At 43.9% G+C, this 23,289-nt stretch overlaps 1 protein-coding gene across 1 annotated transcript in view; it reads right to left on the bottom strand.

The window, feature by feature from the left end:
* The window catches only part of ADAMTS12 (ADAM metallopeptidase with thrombospondin type 1 motif 12), a 230,028-nt gene that overhangs the window by 79,435 nt on the left and 127,304 nt on the right, over positions 1–23,289 (bottom strand). Inside the window, exons 6-12 of the mRNA XM_090278891.1 lie at positions 17,773–17,897; positions 14,171–14,320; positions 9,398–9,541; positions 8,663–8,807; positions 6,661–6,753; positions 4,747–4,892; positions 2,007–2,176 (exon numbers count right to left, since the gene is read on the bottom strand). Of these exons, the coding sequence (XP_090135017.1) occupies positions 2,007–2,176; positions 4,747–4,892; positions 6,661–6,753; positions 8,663–8,807; positions 9,398–9,541; positions 14,171–14,320; positions 17,773–17,897 (973 nt within the window). The remainder of the gene's footprint in view (positions 1–2,006; positions 2,177–4,746; positions 4,893–6,660; positions 6,754–8,662; positions 8,808–9,397; positions 9,542–14,170; positions 14,321–17,772; positions 17,898–23,289) is intronic.

Genomic DNA, 23,289 nt, shown 5'->3' with positions numbered 1-23,289 from the left:
CAGTCATTGGCAAATCTACCAAAGGTTACATACCAAGAAACTTAACACTCTCCACTGAGTGGGTAGAAAACTCTACCGCACATTTATTTATTCTTTAGTGACTTTTAAGGGAAGGCTGGGAGTATATAAAGCACTCAATGCCTAGCACAGAATAAGTGCTCATTCATAGTTATTGTTATAAATGACCTACTTGTCACTATTAGGAATGCCTGTTAACTAAGCAAATAACAACTCTGTACAATACAGTTTGATGGGGGGAAATAAATCAGTGTGTTGGTCAAGGTAGCAATACTAGTATTAGTAGTCAAGCCACTCTGCTCAAATAATAAACAGCCCAGGGGCCTGTAAGAAAACCAGGGATGGCGGGTGGGAGGTTGGAGCCCAAGTAGGCCGTGAGCTTAGCTTAATTCCATCTTTTGGTTTATTCAGCCTCAGACTCATTTCAGATGCAACCAATAACTCTAAAATGAGTGAAATTCATGTTGACTTTAAAATTCTCATTTCTTTAGCACCTATTTTGTGCTAGACAAAAAGTATGCATGTGATAAATGCTTGTAAAAAGTTGAAAAACTGAGCTGAACCAAATCTTTTTATTCCAACTACTCAAGCCGTCAGAGTTCAGAACACACAAGTCCAACCCTGCGCCTGGCATGGGGTGCAGGGAACCTCCAAACGAAGTACCTGTCATACTTACTGGCGCAGCTGTGCTACTTTAGTTCTGGAAGGCTGCCTACTTATGGCCATAGGATCAAGCACCCAAATAGTTTCAACAATAGAGAACCTCCAGAATATAGGAAAGGTAGTGCCTTCAGCATTTGTTTGTTTCTTTTAGTATAGACATGAGTTTTCCTATATTCAAATGCCCAGCTCAGGAAGCTAAATTGCACCAGTAACCAAATGACTAGCTCCTCTAGTGCATGAATGGTGCTAAGCAATGAGGGGCAAGGGGCACATGTTGCCCGTGACAACCACCAGCTCTCAGTATTTCAGAGACCGAAACTGAACAAAGCACTATAGGGTCTTTTTTCAAAAGCAATTGATTGTATCGTTTCTGTAACAGTTGAAATATGTAATTTTCCTTCGCTGACCGACATCTTTGAGTCCCCTTGTGTGCTGTTACACTGGAATTTCATAAACTTAAAATCATGAAAAAAATTGGCTATTTTTTCCTACCTATCTCCGATCTCCCTAGCTCAGGAAAAACTGTTATGTTTCATTCCTCACTGGAACAACAATGAATAGCACAGATACTTTCTGATGTTAATCTACAGCTAATGGTTAATGATATTCTTCATGTAGGAGCAGTGCAGCCAAGGTTGCGGCTCGTTCTACAACTCAGTTATGTCCCCATTCCCTGCCGCGCATTCTTTAGATGCTTGCTTTTACTTTTTACCCAGCTTAGGCTGTCATGTACACATAAAACGCTCATTTCTGGCCCAGAGCTGGCTCTCATTCGTTTCTGATGAAGTCATTCCTACCGCCTTTCCTTGTCCTGTTCTCTGCCCGCGTGGAATGACTGACTATTTTGCTGCTTTCTCTCTTCTTTCTTCCAGTAGAAAGACCACTTAGACTTACGGATCATCAACTACTTCCTTGGAAGGCTTTTGCGAAATTACTCCAAATGCACAATGACCCCCGTTTCTGCACAAAATTACAGTTGGTTTCACATGCTGACCAACAAGCACTTTCATCAGTGACCAGTTAAAAGATTCCTGTACGCCCCACTTATCACTTAGTGGTCCCTCAGCTGTTTGAAAGTGAACCACTCTGTCTGATAAACTTCTCTGCTCTCCCCACAGAGCTCAGCACAGAACTTGGGCGGATTCAGCCTTCCACATTAACCAATCAACTTAACCGGAGCAGTGATTTTACTTCCTAAAATATAAAACTCCTAACGGTACACTTCTCTTCTTGTTGAACTTTGTGGGGTGGCATAGACCCCTGACTTATGCTTTCTGATGATGGCTGTGGACCTAGGTCTGGAGTATGCTGTTGCCATGCCTTACCTGGATTGAAAACTGGAAACCAGTTGTAGAATTCGTTCTTGTAGGGGACTGTGTCGAACTCACTGCACTGCATCTGCCGAAACGTTGGTGCCTCTGGGCGACAGGGGTGCACGTTGCACAGCCGGTAGCGTTTTCTTTCTCCCGTGCAGTACTTCCCTCCAAACTTCGGTCTACAGGTGAAACACACAAGCTGTTCTGTTGGTTTCCTTCCAGGCCAGCATCTTCATTTAAGTCCCCCAACATGTGGCCACGCTTACTCCTTCCCAACCATGTCCCTCTCTACACTCAGAACTCACCTCTTAAATGAATTATTCCAAGTGTACACATCTTCGTTTGTGCTGTGGTCCATGAACCCTCAGTCCCAAGTGCAGAACTACTACCTATCCTGAAACAGTCTGACCCCTTCCCTCAGTCAGTGGCCTCATCATCAATTGTAACTTTTTACGTGTTTCCTCCTCTTCATTTTCATAGTCACCAAACTTGTCCAACCCTTATCTTCATTTCTGGCCCCTCTTTGTCCATCTTTATTTCCTCAGTCAATCTATTATACACACTACTATTTGGTTAATTTTTACAATTACCTGAATTATTTTAGTTTCTTATTTAAAAACCTTTAATGGCACCCAGTGGCCACAAAATTAAGTCCAGCCTCTTAAACTTGACCTTCAAGGCTCTCCTGATACTGACTTAATTCACTTTAACAACTTTTCTTCCCACACTCCTCTCATTTGCACACTGTTCCAGTAATACAAGCAGATGTATTTAATATGTCCTTTTTGTGCCTCTGGATAGATTTCCCCTCTCTTAAGTCTCTGGATGTCTACATACTGCTCATGCTTTAAAGATCAAATAAATGCCATTTCCATCATGAATGCTTCCTGGAATCTTACCAGAAGTAATCTCTTTCTCCTCCTAAATGCCACTTCATTATCCCACCGTATGTGCTTTCTGCACTTAGCACTCCCAAAGATGATTTTCTGACTAAGGGAGTTCATAGTCCTTGACTCTCTGTAGGCAGGACAAAGAACTACCCTTGGTATTTGAGGTTAGGCTGCCTTTCTACTCGTTATGATACAGTGACACTCTGTGACTTGGAACCTCTCCAAGGTCATCTCCATCCAGCAAACATCACCGAGGGCATTTTATGAGACAAATCCTGCTGGGTTCTCACTAGACAGCTGACCAACATCAGGGACACAGTCTCAAGGTCACTTGGTCACTCATTGACACAGATCTGTGATGGATCCACTGGCATTGTTCTCAGCAAACTTAAGCAAACCAGCTACTGAGATCATACCTGGTCACTCATGTGAAGAGACTCTATGACAAACTCAGGCCTCTGAGATGGGAGTTAGGATCACTGTCCTCCTGAAGCTGCATTAGAGAATCACCCTTGCATTCCTCAACAAGGATGCCCATTTTCTGATAACCACAGGTCACTGACCATTATTTGCAAAAGGCTACAGATTGGTAGTGGCTAATACACAGCACTGACAATAGGTTCTGTAACAAATCACCTATATCTTCTGATCTCTAAAATGGAACTCCCTTTTCTGATCACATTGAAATAAACTATAAAGCTTTTTTTTGTGTGTAAAAATTAAGTATTAGAAATTGCTGATTTTACTTTTTTGAATTCAAAGAAACCTTATATTTTTAAAAAAGGAACTTACGAAAGGGTAAGATTTTAAAACGATTTTGTTCAGTTCCTCAAATGTACATTTATATGTGTGGAAATTATAAAATATCATAATAATGACTGTAATAACTACAATTTACTGATAATTTCTGAAGTAGGTATTGTATTAAACTCTTTATGGATATTACCTTATTAACCCTTAGAAATTTATTATATTATGTATAATATACATGAACATATATATATATACATATGGTAATATATTGATTAATAAAGAGAAGATAAAAATATTTGGAACTGAGATACTGAGTGGACTGGATTAACATTTATCATTTGCCTTTTTAAAAAATGTGACTCTTACTCTTCAATGCAGACTAATGTAAAAATAGGTAAAAGAAGCTTAATACATTTTCCACTTACAGGAGGCATGATGTGTATACTTTAAAAAAATTATACATGGGAACTGGCATACCAGGAAATAATAAAATTAAGAATGTAATATATATATATATTCTCTTACAAGAATATTTAAATTTAATTTATATATAATATCATTTTACAAACTTAAAATATGAAAAGAAATTGAAAGCCATGTGTGAAATAACTCCTGTGGAATCCTTAAAAGGCTACTATGGCTCTCTAAGGTTTACAAAATGCTTATCTAAAACACTAAAAATAATAATCCTCAAAAAGGTGCCTCGCTATTTTCTTAGTTACCTCAGGGAAGAAAAACATTTTCGTCAAGTCGTACGTTCTCTATGATCGACAGAAAGCTACAGTCTTATCAGCAGAACTGGGTCTAAGGAATCTTTTACTGAGAGTGGTTTCTATAGGAGAACGTAAATGTGCCAATTCCTAGAGGCTTTCGCATAAATCGCATTAAAAAAAATCAGCTTATTTATCCAAGTTCCAGCAAGTACCCAGTACCAAGCCGAAATGAAACGTGGCAGAACCGTCGTTTTTCACCCTCTCTGTGTCTTCAGGGTCCCTGTGTCTTTGGGAGCCCACTGAACTTCCCTCTGGAGGCTCCGGGTCGCTGATGTCACACCAGCCACGACGGGTCCCTGGAGGAAGGAGGGAAATGCACATGGCGGCACTCACTCGGGGCTGTTGCAGGGCCTCTCTGCACTCTGCGCTCCGGCCCCGCACGTCCTGGAGCAGTGCGACCAGGCGGACCAACGGCCCCAGCCTCCGGGAATGCTCTCTGGTTTCTTCCCCACCGTGATACACTTGCCAGCCATACACCACTGGGAAGAGAAGACGAGGAGACGTGTGAGTCAGGAAGGTTCCCCTCGCAGGCTGAGCCACGAACCCTGGAAGGCTCCTGTGAGGCTGCCGATAGTCATACACCACGTGGAGAACAAAGAAGGACTCGTGAAAGAATTTCCTCCAACGGAATCAGAGAATTTCAGGACCTGAGGGAACATAATGGCGCCTAGTTGCAGCCAATGCAGGAGTGTTACTCAAAGTGTGGTTGGCAGACTGCATGTCAAAATGGAAATCGACACATCATTTCCTTCATGAGAAAGTCTTGCTATGAAAAGCACGTCAGCTTAGTATGTTGCTCAGTAACATAGCTGTTTGGTAATGTAATTGATTTACATTCTGGTATGAGCTCCTTATCTTGCTGTAGACAATAACAAACATTTTGCAGACTGGTACTGTGACGACACTTCTTTCTGGCCTCTGTGGGTATTTAATGTCAGCAACAGATGACTTTACCCTCCTGGAAAAAGTCCTTTCATTGCCAAAAAATACAGCTTGTTAAGAATTTGAAGTTCTTTGTTCTAGCAAGAAAAATTTCTCCTTCTCTGTAACTCTACCCAGTGTTTTTAGTTCTCTCAAGTAATTTACAAAAGGAAAGAGAGAGAGAGAGAGAGAGAGAGAGAGAGAGAGAGAGAGAGAGAGAGAGAGAGAGAGAGAGAGAGAGAGAGAGAGAGAGAGAGAGAGAGAGAGAGAGAGAGAGAGAGAAAGAAAGAAAGAAAGAAAGAAAGAAAGAAAGAAAGAAAGAAAGAAAGAAAGAAAGAAAGAAAGAAAAGAAAGAAAGAAAGAAAGAAAGAAAGAAAGAAAGAAAGAAAGAAAGAAAGAAAAAAAGAAAGAAAGAAAGAAAGAAAGAAAAAGAAAGGAAGGAAGGAAGGAAGGAAGGAAGGAAGGAAGGAAGGAAGGAAGGAAGGAAGGAAGGAAGAAAGGGAGAAAGAAAGGGAGAAAGAAAGGAAGGAATCCACTCTCTCCCTTTTCAGGGCACTACTTCAATAACTATCAGTTTAGGAGGGTGAACATACAAAAAAGAAAATAAGAAAGCACAACTTGGTTGTTAGAAGTGGCCAGATTACCTAGAGGACTTGGGCATGTTTTATCTGTTGCTCTTCTTGTCCTCATTATTTCTGAACACTATGCATGTTGACCAAGTCCTAAAATATCAGTGATGGGTCAGGCCATACTCAAGCTGCATGAAGACTCCCACTGAAGGCCTACATTCTAGGCCCACAACAAACCCAACTGGCTTTGAGGAGCTGCACTTATTACCCAGTTCTTGGGAAGTCTAGAGAATATCTAACATCTCTGAGTTCTTGGGTGTCTGGCTTTCCTGCTTAGTAGAGAGGACAGATGTTCAAGAAATGCATCCAGGTCAGATGATGAGAAAGAAGGAAAGAAGTGGCCCAAATCCATCATCTTTGGAAAGAAACCACCACTGACTTGTCCTTCTTAATGTTTAACGTGAAGGGGAAAGAACTCAAAATAAGCTCAGCAGATGTTACTAACCACAGACTCCACAGAAGTTCATCAGGAAAAGACAGAACAGATGTTTTGCTAGCGAAGTGTGGAATTGGGTCTCTCCTTAACTACTTGCTCGCAGTGAAGGCTCAGAAGGTGTAGTGGCAGTGAATCCTTTCCTCTGGCTAGTCTGACTCTATGATCTCTGTTCACCCAGAGACAGCTGCTCTCCAGGGCCTTCTCCCCAGCTCTTCCCAAGAACTCAAGGCCCCCCGCCCTCCTGCCTTTCTTCCACATCACCTTCTTCTCGCCACATCGTGTCCCGTCTGCAGCAGCATCCAGCTTAGAGCGACAAAAGCCTTTCACCAAGCACCACAGTGTCTGGCAAACATTCTGGAAAACAAACGTGAGATTGCACCTTTTAATATTTTCAGACTCGCACAAAAGCAGTGGTGGTAAAATATATGCACTCGCCCACTTACCTACAATACATGCCACTGTTCTTAATGAACAAGTGAGGGAAAGGAATCCTTTGAGCACTCTCCATTCAAACTTACTTTGGACTTCGTTGCAATTCATAAACAGTGGTGTGTAGACCATATTGGGCAATACGACAATGGGAGATGAAGCTCATCTCCTGCAAGTTGAGACTGTAATTTCTTTGTGTGTGGCACAACATCATTGCCCTTAGGCAGGGTAACTGGTGACACTGGCCATCAAAGGCCAATCCAAAAACTGTAGCTAGAAGTTTACAAAGAGTTGGGGTGGCTATAACTTGAGCCTGCTCACTGAAGGAAAAGGAAACTAGTCCTTCTAGAAAGCCTCAGCTTACTTACTTATTACTGAAAGTATCCAGCTTGTTTATCTGCCAGCCTCCAAGAAAGGAGACCGATCAGGGGACTAGGGCATCCTCTAGGAACAGGTAGTGTTGAAAGATATTTAGGAGGCAGGATTGGTGTAACTTGTTACCCAGTCAGAAGTGAGAGGTGGGGAGTTTTTGCACTAACTTTATCTTCTCTCTTCAGTTTTGTTTGTTCTGCCTAAGCACTTATTTACTGCTTCCTCAAAGTCTTTCTCTATGTCTCTCTGTCTCATTGTATTAAAAATTTCCCACCTGCCCCCTCTACCAGAGCCCCTCAAGGGCAGAGACTCTGCCTTTTTAATTTAATTTAATTTTAAACTATTGTTAATGCATAAAATATGCCATAGTAAAAAATTCAAAAGGTGCAGAATAGTACAGTGTAAAAAGTAAGTCAGCCCCCACCCCACTCCATAATCCACAGTCCTCCTGTCCAGAGGCAACCACTGAATCTCTCATGTTGCCTTATAGGAGTCAACACACAAACACACAGGTGGTAGTATAATGCATGTACTTGCTTTTTTTCACATAGACATACAATTTTTATATCATTATAATGCTTGTATGTAGTATTTCAATGCATGAATAGAGCATACCCTAACCAATTCCCTATTATATGTCTTATTAATTTTAGAGCACTCATCTTTTCCATCTCACTTAGTACACAGCATGGAACCTGGCATGGGTTCAATGAGAGTTGCTTCTCCTTTTCTATGTGTTAACAATAATACTATCACACTAAAAGGCCTGAGTTCAGAGAATAGTCAAGATCCAGTGTACAAAGTAGCACCTCACATGGCAGTTGAGGCTTTATTTTGTGGTCAGTGGGGACCACAAGATCAGAGAAGCGCCATGATTATATTTGTGTTTTTTTGTTTTTTGTTTTAAATAACTTGAGAAATATTTGGGGAATGATTAGGTAGGAGGTACTTTCAATAGCAAGGAGAGGAGAGATGACAAGAGACTAAATCAAGACAGGAACAGTGGGAATGAAAAAGACAGGGCAGAACCACAAACGCTTTAGGATTTATCATTTGGTTGTTGAAAATAAAGAAGAATAAATGGGGGATAAATCTTATTCCTGCCTTGGTATCTGGTGGCACTCTTTAATGAGGTAGGAGATTCAGGAAGGAAAGCAATGTTGGGGATGGAGTTGTTTGCTATGGAGTCTGCAGGTGTGAATAACTGTGATTCCTGAAACTCACTATAGAATTTTCTTCACCATCACTCAGTTGCAAAGGATTGCTGGCTCCACAGAATACCAAGAAGGTAGAGTCAAGGACTATAAATGACTGTAATATCAATCTTTCTGCCTATAGATACCTTGCCATTTCTGTCTGGATCTTCGTATTTCCCAATATTTCCCTGGCCCTTCTTTCAGCCTACCGGAGATCTAAAACCCTGCACATGCCCACAAGAGGCACCAAGATACCCAACACTTACTTCTACTTCCTGGCAGAAGGTAGCATTGGGGCCATACTGCAGCTGGCATTGGTGGTGAACGTCATAGATCACTCCAGGAGCAATGACCTTGGACTTCAAGCCTTTCTTTTGGGGCACATCATCAAGACAGAACCCCCAGCCTCGACTGAAAAGAAGTTATTAGAAATGAGGGCATATGTTTATGATTTCCTTTATCTTCAGTTTTTCATTCAACAGAAGCTCCTACCCCTCTCGTTTACTCTTTGTCTTTCAAGACAACTTTATTTCTACAAGGCAGAGAACCCTCCAGGTCCATAGTGGGAGCTGCCTAAAAGGAAACCCAAACCACACCCCATTCCATTAGTTCATATGTAATCTAGGAAATGCAAGCAGTGGTATAAAATTAGAAAATCATCATCTTATCCCCAGTGGGCTTTGGGTGACCACTTGTGACATATCCTGGTTGTTCCTGCCCAGTCCCCAAGGACTTAACGCACATTCAGTTCATAGGGAGCCACCATGAGACAGGAGCAAGCAGGGGACAGGGGACAGGACATTCCCCTGGCTGTGACTGGAGGGAAGGACCCACCTAGATTTCAGGGTCAGATGCCACCCTGTAATGTGACCCTTCAGATGCCACCCTGAGAGTGTGACTTGAGAGGAACTGAAACTTTTCCAGGCCTCATGTCAAACTCACAGTGACTTCTGGCTTAGGAAGACCCAGATGGGGCTGTTCTGAGACGCATTGTCACTTACTCCAGGAAGCGGGTGATATACTCCTTGCTGCACTTGGACCATGTCAGCGGGCTGGGATTGTACTGGAGCTGGCGTGACATGATGTACGGGTGCCTGCCCACGGGCTCACAGTCGTTCTCCTTCCCGTCATGCTGGATGCCGAAGCTGCAGGAGGCACAGGGCACACAAATATCAAGGAGATGGTGTCTCCAAGGAGCAAACAAATACCCACAGAGGCTACAGAAGGCATCTGCTTCTTTAGGGGGACTGTGAGGTTGGAGAGGAATGGCTAGTTTCAACGAAAAAGCATAGGAAACACTGTAGGAGAGCTTTGCTTCAAATATGCACCTGTGGGAGCCATGTGACTAATTCAGAAACTTTTGTTGGGTAGAAAGCGAAGAGCTCCCGTTTGGCTTTCCATGAGTCTAGAGTCAGGAGGGCAAGTGCTGCCTCAAGCTGTTTTCCTTCTTCTGCGGCTAAAACCACAGCGTCAAAGAAGGTTCCCTTCTCCCGTTTCAGCATAATTTACGGGAAGCCTATGGGAGGCTGCATCAAAGGCCACGAGCTTTGAGGGACTGGGTTTCTTTCTCTACTGCTACAAGAGTCCCCAGAATCACAGACATTCGGGAGGCCTCCTACTTCAATGCGTAAGAGCAGGCTTTCCAGAGACAGATGGTCTGGACTGGAATCCTGGCTCTGCCACTTAATGATCCATGTTAACTGAAACCTGTTCATTTTCCTCTCCTAGAAAATGGGGTAGTCATCACAGTGTAGCATGAAATTTGGCTGGAATAAAGGTTGAGAACCACCTAGCCATTGCCTGACATATAAGAAGGGCTTCATAAATGGAGGATAATTTTTATTGCTCTATCATTGTTAGCTTAGTTTCCTTTTCTAGATGAAGAAGATTAGCGTCTGTGGTTTATCAGAAGTCACACAGCTGCTTAGGGGCAAAACGAGCTCTCCTGCAGGACTCGGTGCTGCTAATGCAGTGTTCTCGCATGCGCCTCACTCAGTCCGCTCCCTGGCCTCCCACTGCCAGGGCCGACCAGGTGGAGCAGCCTCAGAAGGCTCTGGGGGCTTACCTGTCCACCATGGCAATGGGGTGCCTGGGAAAGAAGCAACCTCACAAATGTCTGTTCATAAACCTAATCCTCAGAGGAGCTCCCAAGACGCCCTCTGACCTCCCACAGGGCTCTCTTCACAGGGGTCTGCTTCCTGGACACTCATGGCCCAAAGATGTGGCTCCAATTTCCAAATCTGAATGTGGAAAATCATGACCTTTTATCCCGCCAGTGACATTCAACCCTCTGATGTTAACAGTAGCGACTCTTGCAGAGGATAGTCCTGGAGGGATTTAGAGATTTTTCTTGTATTTCTAAAATGCATTATGATGTTATGGACTTACATAGAGACTCAGACCACATCCAATCAATACAGGAATGCAAAACTACAAAGGAGTCCGAGAACTAACCTACAAAGCTCTTACCACCCACAAAGAATCTGACTCAGGGAAAGCTTTTATCTGAGCAGGGCTCCTGGAGGCTGTTGCAAACCCAGACCTTCCCAGCCCATCAGTTATGCCACAAGTCCACATCCTTAATAATTAGCACAAATCCTAAACTGCAAGCGTGGTTCTGAAAGTACACACAAATAACGGTTGTTTTCCTGTCATTGAATATTCCAGTACAACAAGCCATATGGATGGGTGCTGTCAGCTGGGTGGATTCAAACCTACACTCAAAATACATCAGCTTCCCAAAAGCTCATTCTGATCCTTCTGAAGTTTTTCATTCACTAAAGCATTTCCCCCTCCAGCTTTATCACCCTCAGGACTCCCATCTGATCAGAGAAAAGCAATGCTCCTAAGCAAATGTCCCTCCGGACTGTGTCTACTTTCTCTAAATGGGTGGGGTACTCATGTCGCATGGGAACAGTGGGTCAGTGAGAGAGGAAGGACAAAGAAAGCCCATGGGGCCATAGGGATGGAAGTCTTGTTTCCAGGAAGCTACTTCCCAGCTCGTGTGGTGGCACCTGAAGAGCACTGTGGGGTAAGGAGCGCTCTCTAGTCAGAAAGACCTTCCTGGGCTGCTGGATGAGCCTGCTTCGCTTTGTCTTTATGTTTAAATTCTTTTAAGGTGGGTTTGCCAAACTACAACATGAAATAGCAAGTTAATTGCCTGGGTTTCAGGATATCAGCTGGTGAATGTGTCTATTCCTTGCCTTTTAGTATTATTCTTTTTATGGTGGAGTGGAACCAAGAACCACAGACGTGTGAATATTAGCTTTTCTAACTCATTAAGATCCATTTTGTGTACGCAAAGGAGCAAAGCTCTGTAAGTGAAATATACCCCAATCCAGAAGTGGGGTGTGTGTGTGGAATACGGGGTGGATAGTGCCTTGTACCATATTTTCATTTCTTCAAAGGAAAGGTTTCCACGTCCAGATAGCCCTTTAAATTTCCTCCAGGAATGCCATCTTCATTTCTGGTAGCTCGCTCAGGAGCCCAGTAGGGTGATATGAGACCTAGCAGTGGGTGACCGATGTAACCCAGGGCCCTCGCAAATGGATATAATAAATGTTTCCTCTCAAAATAAAAGTGAAATTATTCATTTAGGCCATGCCACCTGATTTTGCAGGACCGGCCTAGGCTTATTTCCGTGTCTCTTCACAAGGTCAGCTTGAATTTAAAGATATAAAGGATCTATTCTTTGAACACAGTAAGGAGGATGTGAGGATATTTTTCGTCAAGCCAAGTTTCTTCAACTTTTCTGTAGCTTGAGCACACCACTGCCGGAAAGGTCTTGAGCAATCATTTTTCAGTTTGATCTAGTTATACTGGCATTGCTGGGCATGTCAAGCTGACCTGATGGGAGGCTGCAGGAGACGCACCTCTCCACCTAACAGGATTGAGGACACCTATATATTTGCACATGAGAATAACTTTCATTTTGTCAAGTTTTATTATCAACATGCCAACAATTATGACCTGGCCTTTTCAAGACCTAGCATTCTGTCCCCCATCATTATTTCATTATAAGCAAGTCACTTAACCCCTGTCTCCGAACTGCTGACAACTAAGGAAACGTGGAAGGGCAGCTGTGTAAGAATCAGAAAATATCAACATGAATGAAGATTTGTCATTAGAGACCAAGGTTAAGATCATTAATACCCTTGTATTCCCAACTACTATGTATATATGTGAAAGCTAAACAGCACAGAAGGCTGATGGGAAAAAGATTCATTAAAAATATGCTGTTGGAGAGCTCTACCCCTACCCTGATCCACCAGAGAGATGAACAAGTGAATTCTAGAGCAAATGAAGCCTGAAGCATTGCTGGAGGCAAACATAACAAAACTGAAGCTGTCCTGACATTGGGAACATCATGAGAAAGTGGGGATATTTGGAAAAGACAATAAAGCTAGGGAAAAATGGCAGCAGGAAAAGAGAAAAACCAAATATGAGATGGGTTGACTCCATAAATGAAGCCATGGGCGTGAGTCTACGGGAGCTGGGCAGAGCAGTTAAGGGCAGGACATTGTGCATATCACTCATTTGCAGAGTTGAAGCTGACTCAATCGCATGTAATAACAAGGACATTAGAATATATCATACTTATTTCCTAGGGCTTTTTGGTGAGGATCAAAGAAATCACAGTATCTAAGAGACTGCCTAGTTCAGCCTGTTCATTTCACAGGTAAGAAAACAAATGCAGAGGCGAAAGAATTACCTATGGCCATAATATTGGTTGATGAAAAAGCCAGAATAAGCACTCGCTTTTCCCAACTCCCAAGCTAATACTCTGGTTTTGTACTGTAGGTAAAGACATTTTGCAAAATTCTAATATTACATGAGGAAAATGGTGAGAACGCTCAGGCCAGAGAGGCCAAGCCTAGAATAATCCAGTCTCCAGGGCTCTTCCCAATCCCACCTCTTTTCCAGATCTCTGAGGGGGAGATCCAGGCTGGCAGCTCCATGAGAGGCAGGGAGCACAGCTGAGTCATTTTTGTGGCTCCCCACTCTGAGTTTCTAATTAGTATGATGTGCTCTTATTTGTGGTTTGTAAATAGACCAGGATGTTACAAATACGCTCAGCTCTTTCCTCCATGGGGACCTCGGATACCTGGAGAAGCCAGAATCCTCATGATTTCTTCACTCAAATATTCTGAAACCCGCTTTTAGTGAATTCATCCAATCACAGTTACGTATTTTGGGGACAACTTGGACTTCCTGCTAATTGGTGTTTGTTGGATGGTCTTTCCAGGTTTATAGTAGTTTTCAATTTTTTATTTATTTAATGTTCTCCTTTACCCATATAAGTAAAATGAGGCTAACAATAGTATCTACTTCATAAGGTCACTGAGATGATTCAATGACACAAGGCAAAGCATCTGGAATAAAGGAAGGGCACAAATTGTTATTATTTGTGACTTTTTAATTATGTTAATATTATTATTATTTTACAAGAACTGAACAGGAAGTGTTGCCCCTGAGTTAATCAGCTGAGTTGAAGCTTCTCTCCTTGCTTCTACTCACTTCATTTTAATTCAGGGACTTAGTGGCCTCTTGGACTCTGTGACAGAGATGGTACAAGAGGTCAAGGCAGAGGAGACATTGGGATCTTTAAAGTGTGTGGTTATGCCTATATTACCGATGAGAAGGCAGAGGCTTAGAGGAGTGCATGTGAAGTCACAGTACAATCTCACAAGCCCCGTCGAAGGTGTTTTCCGTCATCCCTTCTGATATTGACACATGAACTTGGCAGAGAGCTCTCAGTCTCCTCAGCCCATTACCTGTGTCCGAGCTCATGGGCAATGGTGAACGCCAGAGGGAGGCCCGAGTCTTCATTGATGTTACAGCTCCGGTGAGGCTGGCACATGCCCGACAGGTGAGACAGACCCAGGGTCTCACAGGGACGATTGATACCAGCACAGATGTCTTTCCTGAAAGCAGAAGACAGAGGTGCATAGGAACATGCAGAGAACCAAAGAAACACCCACAACACCCACCTGGAAAAATATGGCTATTAATTCACACTCAGTGTGCTCTGTAAAGCAGATTTAAAATAATTTTTTAAGTCCCTATGAGTACAGGGTGCCTCTGTGAATTCATTAAGATTATTCTGATTTCAGCACTTGATTATTAAATCTCACTAACATCTAAGGATGCAAAGATTTATGGCAGACGTTTTAGAGTTGCTTTTGTGTTTGATCTCAGGAAGCCAAATTATATTATACTTGCTCAAAAAGAGAAGAATTTTGTTGAAAATCGAAGTTAGTTTGAACTTTTAAATAGGGAATGGACAGCAAGCAGTAACTGGGGTTTTTGAAACGTGAAGTAATTTTTTTTTTTTTCCTGTGCTCAAAACTCACACGAGAACTCTTTCTCACTCATGGAAAAGGCAATTGGTCCCATAAACCCATCCAGAGAGCAAATCAATTTCCTCTCCAGCTCCACTACCCTAACAATATTGCATAAAGGAGGGGATGAACATGCACCCGAACACACACACACAGAGGGAGAGAGAGAGAGAGAGGGAAAGGAATATCTTTTCTCTTTCCACCAGGATCTCCTTCTTTTCCTACCCTGGAAGAAGAAGGGAAAGACTCCAGGATCTCACAAAATGCTAGTTACAGCTTTTAAAGATAAAGATGTGCTCCCGTAGCCTGTCAGGGACCACTTCAGTCACTGACAGGTGTTTTGAAAGAGCTGTTCATCGGTCATTGGTCTTCTTCAGATCAGGAATGCTTTGCCAAGAGTGATGAGCACCAATGCCAACCAGGCCTGAGCTTTAGCGGGTTCCAGATCTTCAGCTCACGGGTTTTATGCAGCACCTTTTCTGGCAATGCACGGTCTGCTCGTGTGCCTGCTGGACCATGGGAAACATCCAGCCTCTGAAAACCACTGTGAATTCTCAGCTCTCTAGGAGGCATCAGCTGGGACACTGGGATTGAGGGAGCAGCTGATGCGCAGAACATGAACCACAGGCACGAAGCCCACTCCCAGTAAGAGCACAGCTGCTGGGCAGTCTCCTGCGGGACAGCTGCATAGGATCAGGCAGCCCAATCCTCCCAAATAATTTCTGGGTCTGTAGTAGGGCCAACCAAACACTGGTCCACCCCTCCTGCAAGAGGCATTTTTTTTTTACTATTTCTGTTTTTACTATTTTTTACTATTCCTATTTTTACTAGGTTTGCATAGAGCCACTGAGAAAAGATGAAGGGTGCCCATTGCTAACCTGCCCACCTCCTCAGTAGTGCAGGGATTTAGGTCCATTAACTAAAGTGCTGAAGACAATCAAAGGAGGTAAGAAAACAGTTGTAGGAATATGGTTTTTGTAGGTAAGGAGCTTAAGCTGCCAAAAGGACATTAGTGCTACCTCCCCCATGCATGGGGGACATCATAAGAGAAAACATGCCTTGTCATGCAGCCACCAGCCCCATTTCAGGGGGTGTGTTCAAGCCAAAGCCACCTTCTATTGCATTCGACTCTACAGGTAACCGTAAAGTTGGATCTCAGAACAGTTCTCCAGAGGCAAACTCAGTCTTTACCTTCTCCCTTCTTCCTTCTACCTATGTCTTCAGACCAGAGGTTCTCAAGAGGGGGTGATTTCCCCCCCTCTCCATCCTAGGGGACACTAGATAATGTCTGGAGACAGTTTGGGTTGTGACAACTTGGAGGAAGGTTATTGGCATCTCATGGATAGAGGCCAGAGATGCCGTTAAATATACTACTGTGTGCAGGACACCCCTCGCAACAAAGAATTGGATAACCCAATGTGTCAATGGAGCCGCAGTTGAGAAATCTTGCTTTAGAAAATGAAATACTCTCCCCTATCTAGGAGCTGGTGAGGTTCACCATAGCTTGAAATAAGACCCTTGTTCTAAGAAAGAAAAATTATCGTAGCAAGAAAAAAAAAAGAGAGAGGAGATCCTTCATATTCTTTTTGGGTAATAGTTACCCAAACTATCTGGATTTAAGTCCCAGCTTTACGTGTCATGGCAATGAGACTCTGGGCAGTGACATAACCGAGACGCAGCTTCCAGGCAGCCTGTGCGGGTCCTGGCACCCAGGGATCTTCCCTGTAGGCAGGTCCCACCTGCACCCAAGTCTTCTCCCGGCTCTTTGCCCAGCCGTGATGGCTCCCCAGAACCCTGGTGCTCATGCTCCACACCCTCGCTATTGAGCAACCAAGCTGCCATAGGTCCTAATGATAGGTCCCTCATGGACCTAAAGTGACAGGTTTGTGCCACATGTTTGCATTCAACCAGTTTTGATACTTTCACTCAAAAGAGTGATGGTGATGGTCGGAGTTTCTGGTCAGGGTAAGGCAGGTGTTTGGATAGGGTAGGGGCTGCTTATCATCCCCGTAAGGTGTTCTGTGCACTGGGATTATCCTGTCAAAGGCACAGATGACAGACCAGCATGTTCATGGACAGTCTATCCTCCGCAGGGACCACACACACACACACACACACACACACACACACACAGCCTGCCGGTGCAAGAGGTTCTCTGTGGCTAAAGGACCAGGCAAATGGGGCTTATTTTATTATACATTCTTGGATTCTTGGATGTCTCTGAATCATCACAGAAGTGCCTCATCAGAATTTACTCCCCCCCTCATTAATGTAAGACCTTCATTTGTCTAGGTTAAAACAGTATCAATTATCCAGTAGGTGCTCAACACATATCGAATCAGTGAGCAAATGTAGCATTCCAAGAGCTTTGGTTTTGGGAGAGTTCACTAGCTTTTCACAGCTATGAGTCCAAGAAGCTTTGATGGTTTTAATTAAAACTGCAGGGTCCACCAGTAGTCTAAATAGAATGGCATCTTCATGAGGGTAAAAGGTAGAAAGGTAGAAGCAAACCACTCTTGTCTATTCAGGGGAGGGGCTGTTCCCTATCTTCTGTCCTTCACATCAGTCAGGGATCAGCTACAAGGAGGCCTGACTTCTGTAGAAATAGTTACATGTTTCTAAATGGAGGAATATTGTGAAAATTAAAAATAAAGGGTTGGAATTCCCATGATTAAAACTAACCAGAGCCTTTAATGAGGATTTGCAAACAAGCTTCCTGACTGTTTATAAAGCTGCATAAAGAAGCCGGTTTTAAAGAGGACATAATCACTGGGATAGGAAAGCGGCCAGCATTTGATCAGCAGACAAAGTTTATTAACACAGAGACTCTGATCACATTTAGCAAGTTTTCTAACTGCCCCCTCACTGGTATGGGGGTCAGGAGTTGTTTAGATCATAGAAACTACCTTAAAAAATGACCAAGAACAGCAAAGAGTAGGAGAAGTTCATGAATTTGGATACCTGGCCACCCTCCCACCTGCCAGCCCTCCCTGCCTTCCTTGCAGGTCCTGGCTTCCCCGTGGCATCACAGGTACCTTGTGAGAAGGACGGCCACATCGTGATGGGCAGGGTTGAGGTCACTCTTGGGATTGAGGCTCTTCTGCCACTTACAGAAGCTGGACAGTGTCTTCTCTGCATGGTGAACTATTTTGAGTCCTTGCTGGAGGAAGAAGAGAGAGCGATCGATCATCACAGGTGAGTTTACTGTGGTCAGGGTCCATCACATTGGTCTCCAGAAGCAGCCACGTGAGATGAGCTCTGGCTGGAAGCCTCAGAGATCTGGTGGAACTTGGCAGAGGCCCAGTTATTTCTCTGGGCTAACCCCTGCTCTAAACACTATGACTCTTGTGAATTCCATGAAAAGAAACCGAGGGGGACAGCTGTAGGACACAAACGATCCCTGGGACAAGTAACACTGGAAGAAAAACTAAAAAAATATTAGCAAAGATCAGTAGCTGTTTGAAGTTCTATTTCCAGTGGCTCTCTGCTTCCAAAGTCAATATGATTCCAAAGAGGTTTTCTAATTTTATTTTAAATGCAAAATAAATAGATTTGCAACAAAAAGCTTCTTCTTTTCAGGAGGTATCCTACGAGGCCGGGGTGTCCCTGAGTGGTTCCCTATCCAGCCAAGCTTCTTGGTTTGACATCTGTGAGTGAAGGGCAGGGGGTTAGGATCATTAGAACCAGGTGGGATGACTGGGTGTCTGACAGCAATTAGGATGCTGTAGAAGATTCCCCAGGCTGCAGCTTTCAGGGCTCCTGTGTCATCCATCTGGCCCATAGTTGCTAATAAGGATGGGAGGAGAGGGTTTGTTCCAAATTAACTGGCTGAACACTTGTCAGATGCAGAAGGAAAACAGGCTATGGGCTCTAAGGGAACGCCAGTTTCATGTGAATTTCTAAAGGAGAAACTCCTTTCCTTTTGTTGGGGGGTCTCTATACAGGCCATCCTCGGTATAGAGTGGATTCTACCTGGAGAATGACTACCTCCATTGGCCCACTATGATCTCAGCCGATTACTCTAGGCTCAGCCCAGGGACATTGCACACTTTCTACATCGGACTATGACTTGCTTCTCCACTATTCTGAACTTTGCTAAGGCCCACACCCAAATCAAATGATGCCTCAGAGGATTTAGGTCCCCCCATCCATGCTAATTAACCACCACACACCCCTTTCCTTTCATGAAAACACAGAAAGGTGGCTCCTCACTCGTGAAAACTCACGAAACTGCCTAGTATAATGAACTCAAAGGGAAGAAACAGACTTCAGTACTTAAAAATCTTCATGATGACATCATCCAGCAAAATGAAGGATCACAGAGGATGAGGAGGAGAGTTCTGGGGACCCAGCTGGGCACAGGCAGGCAAGCTGTAATCAGCAGAGCAGCGTACCGGAATGTCACTGTAGAGCACTGGCCAGGTAGCATGCAGCAGGCATGTAAGGGAAAAGGAAGGAAGGAAAAGGAAGGAAAGAGAAGGAAATAAAAGGGATGGAGGGAGACAGGGAAAAAAGAGAAAAGGAAGGAAGGAAACCTTTGCCAGAGATTTTCACATATATTCTCTCATTTAATCGCATCTTCTTCTCAGCATCATTTGTAAAGAAAGCATTGTCATGTTCATTACATAATAAGGAAGGGGATTAAACCTCAGAGAAGTGAAGAACTAGCTGAAGGTCACACAGGTCAGATACTGAGCAAAGACAAGGACAAGGGCTCCTAGACAAAGCTATGGTTCTAACTAGTGAGCGGCCTCACTAGAACATCCTTTCCTATGTCGGCTGGACTCACCATGTGGAAGGTCTTCCATACCAAACCATGTGGGCCTGATCAAGGAAAGTGGTGTTAATATACTCTTGACATGCACAATTTACACGGATCTCAAGGGAGCTAGGCTGAGTGAAAAAACCTCATCTCAAGAAGCTGCACACTGGACGATTTCATTCTATAACATTATTGCAATGACAAAACCACAGAGGTGGAAAAGAGGTTAGAGCTTTCCTGGGGTCAGGTTGGTAAGCAGAAGGGAGCTATAACAGGGCAGCACCCGTGCTCCCTTGTTCCTGAGCCAAGTGCAGTGTCATCAAGGACACATCATAAGCAGGCGAAAAGAGCCATTTTCCAGATGTTGGAGCATCTACATAAACTCTGCGTCTAGTTTTCCTGGCATTGGGAACAGCCTGTTTCCCTGAGGACCTTAGAAACTATGACTCCAATCCTCTCATTGAAATGACGAGAAAATCTGAGCCAGAGAGGCGCAATACCTTAAGCAAGTCACACGGCAGGTTTTGGCAGAGCCGGGCTTAGATCCCTGGTATGCAGCTACGGGCCTAGGACTCGTGGCCTCCAAGCTGTTGGAGACGTCTTTAAATCTCGTCGCTTTGAGTAACTGGGAATGTTAGCAATTCGCCAATGGATGCTTATGGTGATCACTAAGTTCTCCTCTACCGCTCCCTCCTACCCCAGCTGAGGAGACCAACACAGGCAGAGTCCCAACTCTCTGTCCTCCTCTGACTGTGTTCACTTCCCAGGCCCCTCAGTGTGCTCTCCTTCTGTCCTTCTCTTGGCTCAGTGCTTAGTTCATCCTCAATCACCGTTCTATTTTGGGAAATAACCTATATGCTGGTGGCACTCAAATCCAGACCTCATGCCAAATCTCTCCTGGAGTTCAAATTCAGTATCCAGACCTCTTAATGGATCCCTCCTTCTGGCTGGCACCATAGGTACCCCCATCTCAGCATCCCTGCAATTGTTTCCCCACGCATTAACCTGCTGTTCTTCCTGTACCCTCCAGCTTAGTTACGGGAACCACCAACAGCCCAGGTGCCCAACTTAGCAACACCAGTGTCCCCAGTTGGCCTCCTCTCTCCTCATATCCTGCGTCCCAATCTGTCATCACTGGCTGCTCATTTGTACCTCCTCTCCACCTTTACCCCCAACCACCCTAGCTCAAACCCTCGTTATTTTATGCTGGGCTTTATGCTTGTAGCATCTCTTAATTGTTCTCCTTCTTTCTTCCTTGTTCTCTTTAATTCCATCCTCTTTGCTGTTGACTAGGTCAACCTAGTCAAAATCAAAGTCCGTCCAAATCATGACCCAGGGTTCGAGGCCCTCCACAGTCTAGCCTCTAGAAAGCTGCCCCTGCTCTTGCAACCTCACCATTTACGCTCGGGCCATCTTCAGGCTGCTTGTACCGCCACTGCCCCCAACCCCACATTCCCATACACCATGCTGTTTTCTACCTGTTCTCTTCAAGCTGCCCCGTCCACCCAGTCTGTCTTTCTTATCTCTTTTCCCCCCTTTGACCTAGTCAACATCCATGATTTCTACCCATTGCTGTTGTTGGTTCCCCTTACGAACAAAGCAACTACACAAAGAGCTGAGTTGCTGATCACTTGCAGCTGGGTACTTGTGCCTGTGCAGAATTTTCCTCTACGATGTGGGGCATGTAACACAAGTTCAGGACATGGTCTTAAGGATACCTTACTGCTTTTCTATCAGATGTCACGACTCTTCCAGGAGATTTGACTTGCGCACAATGTTGTTCCACTCCCTCAGCTTCTAAATCTCCAAATCTCCCGAGAGGTGAAGTCCAAGAAACACTTAGTCATTTTGTTCCTTGAATGCACTTGATCCCAGGAGCCTTGGGAAGAGCAGTGAGCTGTGCCTCACTATCAGGCAGCCTAAGCAAGCACAAGATGCACATGCACTCGGAGACACTGTGCTGGCCCACCCACCGTGGCCATGGGGAGTCTTGTGCTAAACAGTTCCCATAAAGCATCCTCATAATTATCCGAGCTTGTCAAAACAAACCCCCTTCCACGCTAATGTTTTCCCATTTCCTTTGTAAACAAAAATAGATTTCCCTCCTTGTTCTTGGGTCATTTTTCTCACCTCATTTTCTCAAGTGAGTCCAATTCACTTCCCACTTCCCCTTCCTATTCGTTTGAGTAGGTGATCTCACATTGCAGGGACAAGAGCCAGAGGAACTCAACAACAGCTCAAAGAAATAGGCCCAGATGGGAATTAGAAAATGATTTTGCAAGTACATGGCTTTTTTTTTAATAAGCTGTCCTGTCTCTCTGTAAGCTCTCTCTATAATGAAAAAATATAGATATTGTATTGATTTCTTTGAAAAGTTCCAATAGCAGCTTTTGATGCAATGCATAATCAGACCATGGTCCTAGCCAGGCTTAGTTTCCTGGAAGAAAGAGAATGGGCAGAGAAGAAAAGCAGTAAGACATTTAATCTGAAAACTTTGTATTTGCTTAAGGAATAATTCATCTGACTACCAAAGCAAAAGATACTTGATTTTTAAAAAGTAACAAGTCTACAAATTCTTTGCTAATATTCTTGACATTTATCCCGAGATAGCAGAAATGATACAGGGTATTATAGACCCACAAATCACCCCAGTGGCAAGGGAAAGCATCAGCCTGGGTTTCCCAAGGTAGCAGGTTTTTAACCCCAGAGTCTCACAAAAGTGAACCAAACACAAAATCACTCCGAGACCAAGAGGGACATTCTCTGTGAAAACGTTCATCTCCTTCCTGCCTGTCAGCCCAGCTGCTGCTCCTTCAAGCCAGCCCGACACCCGCTGGTCCCACCACTCAATGGCACAGTGACCTGGGGCCCACCTGGCTTTATCCCAGCTCACTCCCATCCCAGTATTGTTTCTATCTTGCTCTTAAAAGAAGTCTCCAACCTCTTATGATCCTAATCTTAGCTTTTAGGCCTTTGGTATAGTGTCCTTATCTGTGAGATGAGCTAATAATAGTAGTGAGTTTACAGGGTTGTCGGGGGGCCTAAATGATGGTGATGATGATAAGAATCATAAAAATGATAGTAGCAAGTAACTATTGACAGATGTTATTAATCCATGGTACTACATGGATAAACACATTTGATTCTCACAGCAAGTAGATATTATTATCCCCATTTTAACAAAAGAAATAATAAAATGAAGATACGGAGGCACAGGCAAGTCAAGTAAGCTATCAAAGGTTCTATAGTTAGAAAGTGATGGGACTAAGTATAAATCTTGTACTTCCCATGATGTCAACTGCTCACAAGTGTTAAAGAAGGAAACGTTGGAGGGGAGAGTCTAATCCGATCCCTGACCTCTGCCCAAAAGGGGAGCAGGAAGGCCATCTGATGAAGTGGCCTAAAGTGGACAGGTCTACATGCCAAGCCTGAGTGCAAGCCCTTGAGGGAGAATGCAATGTCTCAAGGATAGGATTAGGGTCCTCCAACCTCAATGAGAGCTTGGTTCAAGGTTAGATAGAGGCTGGAGAGAAACGAAAGCAAGTTGACTCATATCTGAAGCCACTTTTTGATTTCTTGGCCCATGATGTCCAAATACACTTGACATGTATTTCCAGCTCATGGCTTTGTGTCCTTCAGCTTCCCTTGGGCTGAAATATGACCACCTGATCTTTGAGAGAGACTCCAGGATACACTGAGTGTCATGTCAGACTACCCTGATTTAGTCTCAAAACATGATGAAAATCCATAGTGGTTTTTACATGGCGCTAACTGACAAACAGAAACTTCC

This window comes from Furipterus horrens, unplaced genomic scaffold, assembly GCF_987537825.1.
Source record: "Furipterus horrens unplaced genomic scaffold, mFurHor1.1.pri manual_scaffold_5, whole genome shotgun sequence".
Classification (NCBI taxonomy): Eukaryota; Metazoa; Chordata; class Mammalia; order Chiroptera; family Furipteridae; genus Furipterus; species Furipterus horrens.
This window is presented reverse-complemented; position numbering and strand designations above follow the sequence as displayed.